Source organism: Juglans microcarpa x Juglans regia, chromosome 6S (genome assembly GCF_004785595.1).
Source record: "Juglans microcarpa x Juglans regia isolate MS1-56 chromosome 6S, Jm3101_v1.0, whole genome shotgun sequence".
NCBI lineage: Eukaryota > Viridiplantae > Streptophyta > Magnoliopsida > Fagales > Juglandaceae > Juglans > Juglans microcarpa x Juglans regia.
The window spans coordinates 19,518,585-19,529,264 of record NC_054605.1 but is presented as its reverse complement, the minus strand read 5'-3'; the positions used below and the strand labels follow the sequence as shown (position 1 = coordinate 19,529,264).

Sequence of the window (10,680 nt, the reverse complement as noted above, 5' to 3'; positions counted from 1 at the left end):
ATATATATATATATATATATATATATATTAAAGGAAAATAGCATTCTTCGTGAACATTTTCTTTTTCCTCATATAATACATGTCCTCGTCGACTAATGATCTGCATATATAGCATGTACACGAAGCACGTATGCCGTGATTTACGTAACCGCAATGGCAATATGACATCCTTAATTTGTAAAATTAAGGGTAAAACTTAGAGAAAAATTCTACTCATTATTCAGCTCACACTACATACCACACATAATTTTTTATTTTTTTCTCTTATTAAATATGTGGTCATGTATAGATGATGAATAGAATATATAACTAATTAGTTTAAGAAGAATAAAACTAAAAAAATAAAAAATCTCATCTGCACAGTAACTCCGTTGATTCTTAACTACATTGTTCCGTTGTGTCTCCTCATATCTCTGTTGGCAAGGGCAATCCTCTAAAGGCCGTAGCTTCGTAGAAACCCTATACAGAAGTACTTATGTTCTAAAATATTTCGCTGTAGGGTATGATCATGTGAGGATGTGTTTGTATATATACATGTGACTTCTATTGCCAACCAATTAATTGTAGCTATCTATTTGTTCTGAATTGAATTATCAATGGCATTAATTAATTTCGCATATATAAACTAATATTTATCCAAATGATGTTGATTAATCCTGCCTCCGTGAAAGATTCTTTCGGACCAACGTCTAAACTGGCTCTTATAATATAAAGCGAGTCCAGCTTGCAGCTTATGAAATTATATATTATCACCATGTACAAGGAAAACACATGAGTGAATTAATAAAAAACTAATTAATGGAAAGTACTTAGTCACGAGTTCATATTGGAAATTGCAGATCGAGAGAGAAATGGGGTGTTTACCAACTATATAGCTTAAATTCAACATGTGAATCAACAGTACTACAACTCATGTGACACTCAGAAAAAGGATAAACTTTTGCAGGTCCAAATGCGATTTTGACTTTGATCAGCCACTTAAAACCAAGATTTGGATTTACAACGAATGTTGATTATCTATAATATCGGCTCCGATACACACGATCCACATGGGGAAGATTCACGGAGATCAAACAAATTAAGGGATGTGCAGTAATACCTATCAACTCCTAATTAGTTGTAATAATATTTAACCTCATTTAATTTTTAAGAGCTGTTCTACTCAGCGGTCTTACACCACACAAGAAAAAAAAACAATGAAAAAATATAAACAAGAAGACTGAAACTCTAGATTTTTTCTACCCTTTTGTACTGTTTGTATTTTTAATTTGTATAATAAATAACGTGGCATTATATATTGATGCCGCGGTCAAAAGAGACATCTGAACGATAAGTTTCAGATGGTCAAGTAGCATTATTCTTGTTGTTTTTCCATAAAGGACGTGTCTATTGAGTTCTGTTATATACAATCACTTTTACACTTTTTGAACATTCTATTGATATGATTGGCTAAATAAATTATTTTATATTAAAAAATATGAGGCCATCAATCATATTAATAAAATGCGTAAAGACTATTGCAAGAAGTGCATATAAAATTTTTGATAAAAAAAAAAACCGAAAAAGGGAAAGAGCTCCCACGTTTTGAGTAGCCCATGGTGCCCCCAAAGCCGGAAGAAACAGGGCCTGCTTTGTGCTATTATGGGCCGGACCGTACAAACGTATCTGAAGCAAATCTTTGATGCTGCAATGGGAGGTCCAGGTAATAATAGTCTGGTGAGAAACATATTTTTCACCAAAAGTGAAAGAATCAAAAGACAGACGAAAAGAAAAAGATGTCATGCAAACATCCCATAACTAACTGATTAAAGGCAAAAGTCATAACTAAATAATTGATGCAGAAAAAGATGGAATTGATGCACGATGGAATCTCCCACTTTCTTTTCTAAACAAAAAACAGATAGAATTTTATTTTATTTTTTCTAAGAAAAAATACGTACGAATAATATTTGTGGATCAAAAATCAAGAAAGAAGACGACGAACAGCATCCAGCTCTAAAATTAGACGTAAGGTTGTCAATGATTTTGATCCCCGAGAATTTATGAGATCGTCAATCTTTAGCGATATGATATGATGTAAATTCATTTTGATTTCAGTCCAAACTCGATAATTGAGATCATCTGTTTCCTATGTTTCCTACGTTTTAATTATCTGTTCCCTATGTTTTAGATTAGAATGTATACACAAGATCATTAAAATTTCCTATGATTTGATCCCGACATAGCGGGAGATGAATAGACATATAAATTAGTGATCGAGATTAATGGTATTTATAAGTATTCAAATGAATGTTTCGAACACATTAAATACTGTAAAATCCAATACATGTCTTTTTTTTATTAGATCGTAAACTTTAAATAAAAATTTTAGAAAATCTAATTAATCTTGTTGTACATATTCTCAATGAGTTTTGTTACAAAGAAGTCTAGTGTGCAACATATTATTTATAGTGAGATCTATTATAATTTTTTTTTTTTTATATCGAGAACCGTTATAATTTTAAAAAAGTAAAAAAAAAAAAAAAAAAAAAAGCAAAATCATTTTTTAGCAAAATTAACGTGAGAGACTTGCATATCTACAATGCATGCTAAAAATGTGTACTAAATAGATTTTTCTCATTATGAATATCATGCTTAAATTAATTTTTTTAAAATTTTTAAATCCACATAAATAAAATAATAGCACTTGCTTTGCTTAGCCACGCACGTATTTACTTGTTTGGCTAACGTTTGCTAGCTAGTCTAATCAGGTTATAAAGTGAAAGTGGTTCGGAGCCATGAATGCACTGACCGTCCTCTTTCTTTTTCTTTTTTTTTTTTAAATGAGTAATCATGATCAATGATTCCAACAACCCAATCAATTAGAATCATTTTTCAAATGACCAATCTTGTGGTCCAAATATATATGACCTCGTGACCCTTTCCAAATTCTGTGTTAATTCTCAGTACTACTTGTGTCACGCAATAATACGGGACAGGCGCCGCACATTATTTAAAAATACAGTTTACCCACAAATGCTTTAATCGCATATATAAGCTATGATGGCATGGCCCCAACCACCATATAGTTTAAGCCCCATGCCATCTTTAACGCTGGAATATAATTATAATATGGGTCATCTGATTGCAAAGCTAGCTAGCTGGCCATCAAGGTGTGGGTGGAGAGTGAGCTGCTAGCTAGCACAGGTGCGGCTTGTTTGTTTGGTACCTTATCCGTTTGGATAAGAATTTCATTATTATTGATAAATTATCTCAATAATAATGAAATCTTCTCACGTTTCAACAACATCGGGTGGTTCATAATTCTCGGCTTCTCACGTTTCAATAACATCGGGTGGTTCATAATTCTTAGCCGAGTAAAGGTCAATTTAAAGAGATCGACAGTGAAATGTGCTACAAAAAGAGAGGACACCAATATTGGAAACATGTGAGCTTCTCTCTCACTACCGATGGGAACGTCATCAGCACTCTGCGCCGCAGAGAAGATGGAGAAACGCTCCCTCCATGATTGATTTGGAATACTATATGGCATTTGGCAAATGACAGCTTTACCTTGGTTTATAACCTATGTAGATTTTGAGACATGGTGATATATCTAAAAGGAAGGCTTTTCTCTTCACGTCTTCAGTACCTTTCTAGTCTCTTTTATATACAAGCAAATAATTTGAGTATTATTGTTTTTTAAAGCTAATTAAATATATAAAGAGATTATACTAAATAAACATATCAATTTGACGGATTTTATAAAATTCGTTAGATTTATTTTTTAATAAAAATAATTTTACAATATGATATATTATATTAAACTATATCAATTTATAAATTTATTTTTTATATAATCCAATAAAATAGTTCGGTTAACTATAACGAGAGAGTGCGGCAAACACTAAAAACTTTGCCCAATTTCGTGTACAGCAAGTAAATATCGTACTCTTTACTCTTTAGATTGGACAACGCCAAAATTTTACTGAATTAGTGTTTGTTTGTGGTGTGAGATGGCAAGAAGATTTTGTGTATAATAATAAGCTTAATAATTTATAAATAATATTAAAATAGTTTGTGTTGAGTATTTTTTAAATTTTAAAAAATAAGAGAGAAAAAATTAAATAAAAAATATTATAAAATTAAAATATTGTTAGAATATAATTTTATAATATTATTTTTATTTAAAATTTAAAAAAATTATAATAATTAATTTAAAAATTTTATATTTAGATTATATTACAAAAGAAAATGAGATGAGATGAAATTGAGAATTTTGATCCCAAAATCCAACTCATTTTATTTTAGTGGGACGGCAACCAACAGCCACTGAGGTCATCTCCACGCACGGCACGGGCAAGCACCTCCAAAACTCAGCCATGTGCACCAAGAAACACCAAGCCGCTGTCCCCAGCTGAACGTCTTCTCCACCATGGAAGCCCGACCCCGTCGCACTGCAATCCAAGCGAGTCAGTCCAAACCACTTCCAAAGCCTCTGTCGTGTGTAACCCGAACAAGTAACAACACACACACACAATCTCTCTCTCCACCCTGTCCAACCAAAAACTAGCCCCAAGCCGTCGTTGCCTTCACCATAAACCATGGAAAAGTTTGCATTAAAAACCACCTACCAAAGAATTGATGAGGAATATTGAAACCCAAGAAGACAATGTAAACATGACAAGAAGAATATTGAAGAGGAATATGCCAAATGAAACCTTGCAAAAAATGATTAGAAAATATTGCAATAGAGCATAATGGAAGAAAAAGTTTGCAGAAAATATAAACAAAGATGACAGTTGCTCATGATAGCCGTGAAATCCAAGGTCGACGATTGTTGCGGTGGAGTGAGAATAGAGTCGACGGGTAGAGAAAATGTGGTTTGCCTCTCAAGTAAAGGAATTGAAAATGAAGAAAGAAATTTAATACAATAGGATGTGGATGTGCAGAAATTGGAAGAACTCAAAGAAAAAACTATAAACATCGGAAGATTTTTTATCATATTCTCTTTTTAAGATGTGCGTTGATTTCTTCTTTGAGAGATGAATGTGCAGAAATTAGAGAGAAACAAAGAGAAGAGGGAGAGATAGAGAGAGGCTTGAGAATATGAGGGAAATGAATGAGAAGGGAGTTGGAGTCTGGATGGTATTTTTTAATGAGTATTTTTATGTATCAGTTTATAACTGCAGTACACCTCATATTATTTTATTTATTTATTTATTTTTTTACCGTGTGTTGCGGTTATGGGCTTATACAAATATATTTTCTTTTTTAATAAATTATTTTTAAAATAAATTATGAAAATATTTGCAAACACTCAATATTTGATAATCCAATGACAGGTGTCCTTTCACCCAACATATATCTATTTTAATGGATGCAAAGTTTTTGAGTATAAATACAGCAGTAGGCCTGCACCAACTGAGCCACGAATTCAAGTCTCCTATCTACGGCCACCACCATCCAATCTTGAATCTTGATTAGTAAAAGCATTAATTAAACTAGAGCTCCTACGGGCTACAGGCGCGCGCACACCGGATCGCGAAGGATGAGTCCTGCCCTGCCTCAAACACAAGGGAAAATCCTCCCAGATGCCTGGGACTACAAAGGCCGTCCGGTCGAGAGATCTAAAACCGGTGGCTGGATCGCTGCCGCCATGATTTTAGGTCTCACTCCCCTTCACTCTCTCCGGCTCCTACCACTTTGTGTTAAACCTTTTCTCAATCTAAGACTCTTCCTTCTATGATTTTTAATCATTCAGGTGGGGAGGCAATGGAAAGGTTAACGACGCTGGGTATTGCCGTCAATCTGGTGACTTATTTGACTGGAACCATGCATTTGGGCAATGCTACCTCCGCTAATATTGTCACCAACTTCATGGGCACCTCTTTCATTCTCTGTTTACTCGGTGGCTTTATTGCCGACACCTTTCTTGGCAGGTTCAATCTCAAGTTCAGTTTATTACGTCTTGTTCCGTCTAAAAAAAATGGTTCAAGACTTGCTAAATTTTTTTTTTTTTTTTTTGCTTGATTTGCATCCTCTTTTGACAGGTATCTCACGATTGCCATCTTCGCCACCGTTCAAGCAACTGTACGTAATATTTCTTGCTTGTTTGTAATGTATAAAGAATCTCAGCTTACTATTTGGAAGTTATTTATTAATTTTAGATTCTTTTTGGTCGTTAGGGTGTCACAATCTTGACAATCTCGACCGTGATTCCCAGCCTCCGTCCACCCAAATGCGCCGCGGACACCGTTCCGCCCTGCATCCCCGCAAGCGGCATGCAGCTAAAAGTTCTTTATCTAGCGCTGTACCTCACCGCCCTCGGCACCGGTGGTGTAAAATCGAGCGTGTCGGGCTTCGGCTCAGACCAGTTCGATGACTCGGACAAAGAAGAGAGAGCCCAAATGAGTAAATTCTTCAACTGGTTCTTCTTCTTTATAAGCATAGGCTCACTCCTGGCCGTAACCGTTCTTGTGTACATCCAAGACAACCTTGGGAGAGAATGGGGTTATGGAATATGTGCGTGTGCCATACTGCTCGGCTTGGTTGTGTTCTTGTCGGGCACGAGGCGGTACCGGTTCAAGAAGCTCGTCGGTAGCCCGCTTACGCAGATTGCTGCGGTTTTTGTCGCTGCGTGGAGAAAGAGGCATTTGGAGTTACCTTCGGATATATCGTTGCTGTTCAACGTCGAGGACTTAAAAGGCGAGGGACAGAGGAAGAAGAAGCAGAGTTTGCCACATACCAAGCAGTTCCGGTAAGTCACCACCTCGACCTAGCTACCTCAACTAACTCATTAACTGTATCTAAACTTTTTTTCACCATTTTCCTCGCTAGCTTTCGTTTTATCTTTCTCCTGGATGTTAGTCTTATGCTGCATCTTATTTTATTTTTCTTTTTTTTTTTATTGATTAAATAAGTGATTATTAATATATTCGTATTTTTTTTATTTTTTTTAAATATTTAAAGATGTTAAAATATATTAAAATTAAAAATTAAAAAAATATTTAAAAATAGGATCACTTTTTTTTTAAATATTAAAAAAAAAAAAATACGAATATAAAATGAAAATACATTATATTCGTATTTAAAGATGTATAATATATTATAATATATTGTACAATAATATTATAAAATAAAAATATTTTTATAAAATGATATTATTTTTATAAGATGTTTTATAAAATTATTTTTTATTTAAAATATAATTATGTAAAAAAAATATTATGCCTAAATCAATTTCGATTGATACGACACCCTTTTTATCTAAGATTCTTACGTGATGCTTGGTACGACTATCGGTAGCTCTCGCACCACCTATATATATTATATAATATATTACAGTATCTTTTTATTGGACGCTGATCATATGGCATATAAATACTATGTGTCCGCCAATAAGAAATTGACACATAATCATTCATTAATTTAATTTATGTATCAAATTTTATAAAAGTTAAGAACTTTTTAAAAAAATATTATATGTTCAAGATCCTTTTGATCAGTGGCCAACCAGATACATACTGGCGCCAGTGCGTTTGGCGCAATGCGCATGTCCTTTCAGGGCGGTGTGAATGCCAGCCAAGTGCCTACTGATGGGAAAACAATAGCACACTGCCACAGCTTGATGCTTGGAGTTGGGACTAGCAATTTGTCCGCTCTGCTATTCTATCATCTCCTTTCCATATCCTTTTTTACTCTTCTTTTTCACCTCGAAATTAAAAAAGCTAGCTTTTATATCACATGATGTCCAACTCAGTGTCAGTCATGACATCTAAAGCTTACCATCCGTTCAATATTTAATTTTAATTATATATATATATAACATATATGATGTGCTGTGACGACATTAATTTATCTCAATCGATGCTGCCGTTTACAAAGGAATCAAAGACAGATCACGAGGGAGTTAATAAGGCTCCAAATTTGCTCCTCGAATCAATTCTCATCGCCTTTTTTTACTCTTTTGAGTGTATCACGGACACATTAGCTGTGTTCTGTTTCTTTCCATTCTAACAAAAAACTTATTTAGAAACTGTCGCAACGAGCTGTATATTGGCTCGATCTGCCTTATATACACATGAAAATGGCACAAAGATCGATACAAAACAAATAAATTAGTAATATTCATGACAACATGTGGTCCACTAATTTCATAGATCAATATGTATGATCTTATACGTACTCATCATGTTGTTATTTTGTAGAAATTAAATTGCTCTGTTTATAAAACGATTTAATACAATTATATTTATAAATTGATTCCTTTGATATGATATTTTAAAGTTGTTTTATAATAAAAAGAATTACGTGACGAATTATTTTCTATACTCTTGATCTTTCTCCTAAACATGCAGTTTCCTGGACAAGGCAGCAATCAAGGACCAGGAAATGTCTAGTAGTTGGAATACCAGTAGTACTGCAGTAAACAAATGGTATCTTTCAACCCTAACAGATGTTGAAGAAGTGAAATTGATCCTCAGAATGTTACCCATATGGGCCACCACTATCATGTTTTGGACGATCTATGCTCAAATGTCCACATTCTCAGTCTCTCAAGCAACCACCATGGACCGCCATATCGGCTCGTTTCAAATCCCCGCAGCTTCCCTAACAGTCTTCTTCGTCGGCAGCATTCTCTTGACTGTCCCCCTTTACGACCGAATCATTGCTCCCATTGCAAGGAAAGTGCTTAAAAACCCACAAGGTTTAACCCCATTGCAACGCGTAGGGGTTGGTCTCGTTTTCTCAATGTTTGCAATGGTGGTAGCGGCACTCACTGAACTAAAGCGTTTGCGAGCCGCAAGATCATATGGTTTGTCGGAAAATCCAACCGCAGAGATCCCATTAAGTGTGTTTTGGCTGGTTCCGCAGTTTTTCTTTGTGGGATCAGGGGAGGCCTTTATGTATATAGGGCAGCTAGATTTCTTCCTGAGGGAGTGTCCAAAAGGGATGAAGACAATGAGCACAGGGCTGTTTTTGAGCACACTTTCGCTAGGGCTTTTCGTTAGCTCTGTACTGGTTAGTATCGTGCACAAGGTGACAGGGAAAAGGAGGCCGTGGCTAGCGGATAATCTCAACCAAGGGAAGCTTTACGATTTTTACTGGCTTTTGTCAATCTTGAGTGCTTTGAATTTGGTCCTATTTTTGGTTTGTTCTAAGTGGTATGTGTACAAGGACAAGAGGCTTGCGGACGAGGGTATAGAGTTGGAGGACCTGGAGCCTACTTGCCATGCATAACGGTTTGACCTGATCTCTCTTTTCGTTTGAGTTTTACTATGTACGTACGTACATACATACATACATATATATATATATATATATTTATATATATAATCAGCCACTAAATTGACATGGATCATAATTCACATGCATGTCTAGAATGCTAAGAGTCTAAGACCGGCAGACGCAATTTAGAGGTGGTCTCGCGTGCATGCCACCCTACCCAAACTGGGGGCCGGGATAGCCACACCTTTGTTTTGGAGATTTTCTTAGTTTCTTAACTTATTCCATGCAGTACGTAGCTAGATTGCCCACTTGAGTTTATGAGATATGTACAGCAAAACTTTGTGTAGTAAAAGTACTTGTTGTACTAGCTCTAATATTTTATTTTCATTGTAAAGCAGTCTATTCGATCTACCGTCAACGTGCCTGTAATTAATATTATATATATATATATATATATATATATATATATGTGTGTGTGTACACAAAAAGATCAAGATTAATGGATAGTAGCAAGAATCTCGGCAAGATATAATCCCTCACTTCATACATGTATTACCAATTTACTGATCTGTGATTCTGTTGATTTTATGTTAATAGATATCTAACTTGTCAAAAAGGGCAAAAAAAAAAAAAAAACAAAAAGGAGCGAGAAAAATCCTTTTTTCTTTTTCCATTTACCATCCTTGTCAGAAACCAGGCCAAACCTTCACAAGAAAAATGCTTGTTTTGAAAAATGTAATTTTAGCCAAGCTACAGAGCTAAAATTACATTTAGGAATTTTTTTATTTTAATTATCATCAGTTCAGTTAAATTACATTGTTAGCAGAAACCCAAAGAGTCATGCTCACAACGGTAATGGCTACGCCAGCGACGGGGGCAGTCCTCCTTCACCGCCCCGTCACTCTGGACTCTCCCATTGCCGTCGAAGGTCACGGGGGTTACCCTATCCCAAAACGAACCCTCCCCCATTTTCATCGCCGTTTAAATCTTGTTTCCGCCCAAAACCGTAATTCACTATCAAATTAAAATGCACCGTTTCATTAAACGGTACAGGTGGGATGGATTGGTGTGCATTCGTCCTCCAAAGCGCCTTCATTCAGAGGAATATGGGCACAGAGAAAGAAAAGGAAAAGGCAATAATATCATGATATTAACGACACATGCATGCAAAACCGTGGATAGGATAATAAAGAATACGACAGCACGCCAAATCCCAATTGGGGGTAATTGTCTCATGATCTCATCACATTCATTACTACCGGTACTTTATAACATCGAGAACATGGAACACCCTTTTTTTTTTTAATTTTTTGAGGTTCTTGTCCATACCGGCAAGCAACCTGCATCGAGGGCCACGCCATCCACCATAACCAAAAACAAAAAACAAAGTGATCCTCTCTCTCTCTCTCTCTCTCTCTCTCAATAATCCCAATAATTGAAGGAGGAAAAACTTTATAATCAAGTGTGTAT

General features: G+C 35.4%; 1 protein-coding gene across 2 annotated transcripts; it reads left to right on the top strand.

Moving 5' to 3' along the window:
- The first annotated feature begins 5,396 nt into the window (after positions 1–5,396).
- On the top strand, positions 5,397–9,577 carry LOC121236818 (protein NRT1/ PTR FAMILY 6.3-like). 2 transcript variants are annotated; one of them, XM_041133288.1, is made up of 5 exons: positions 5,397–5,648; positions 5,744–5,921; positions 6,033–6,072; positions 6,168–6,739; positions 8,340–9,577. In XM_041133288.1, the coding sequence occupies exons 1-5, from the start codon at positions 5,531–5,533 to the stop codon at positions 9,220–9,222; spliced, it is 1,791 nt and encodes a 596-aa protein (XP_040989222.1). In that variant the 5' UTR covers positions 5,397–5,530; the 3' UTR covers positions 9,223–9,577. The 2 variants fall into 2 exon arrangements, with proteins under 2 accessions (XP_040989222.1, XP_040989223.1); XM_041133289.1 differs by having other exon boundaries at positions 5,412–5,648; positions 6,206–6,739.
- The last annotated feature ends 1,103 nt before the right edge of the window (positions 9,578–10,680 follow it).

Excerpts from the sequence above, each read along its gene's own strand:
- LOC121236818 (XM_041133288.1), top strand. The coding sequence starts at position 5,531 with ATGAGTCCTGCCCTGCCTCAAACACAAGGGAAAATCCTCCCAGATGCC. Across the intron at positions 6,073-6,167 it reads TCGCCACCGTTCAAGCAACT|GGTGTCACAATCTTGACAAT; the intron begins GTACGTAATATT and ends TTTGGTCGTTAG. Across the intron at positions 6,740-8,339 it reads CCACATACCAAGCAGTTCCG|TTTCCTGGACAAGGCAGCAA; the intron begins GTAAGTCACCAC and ends CTAAACATGCAG.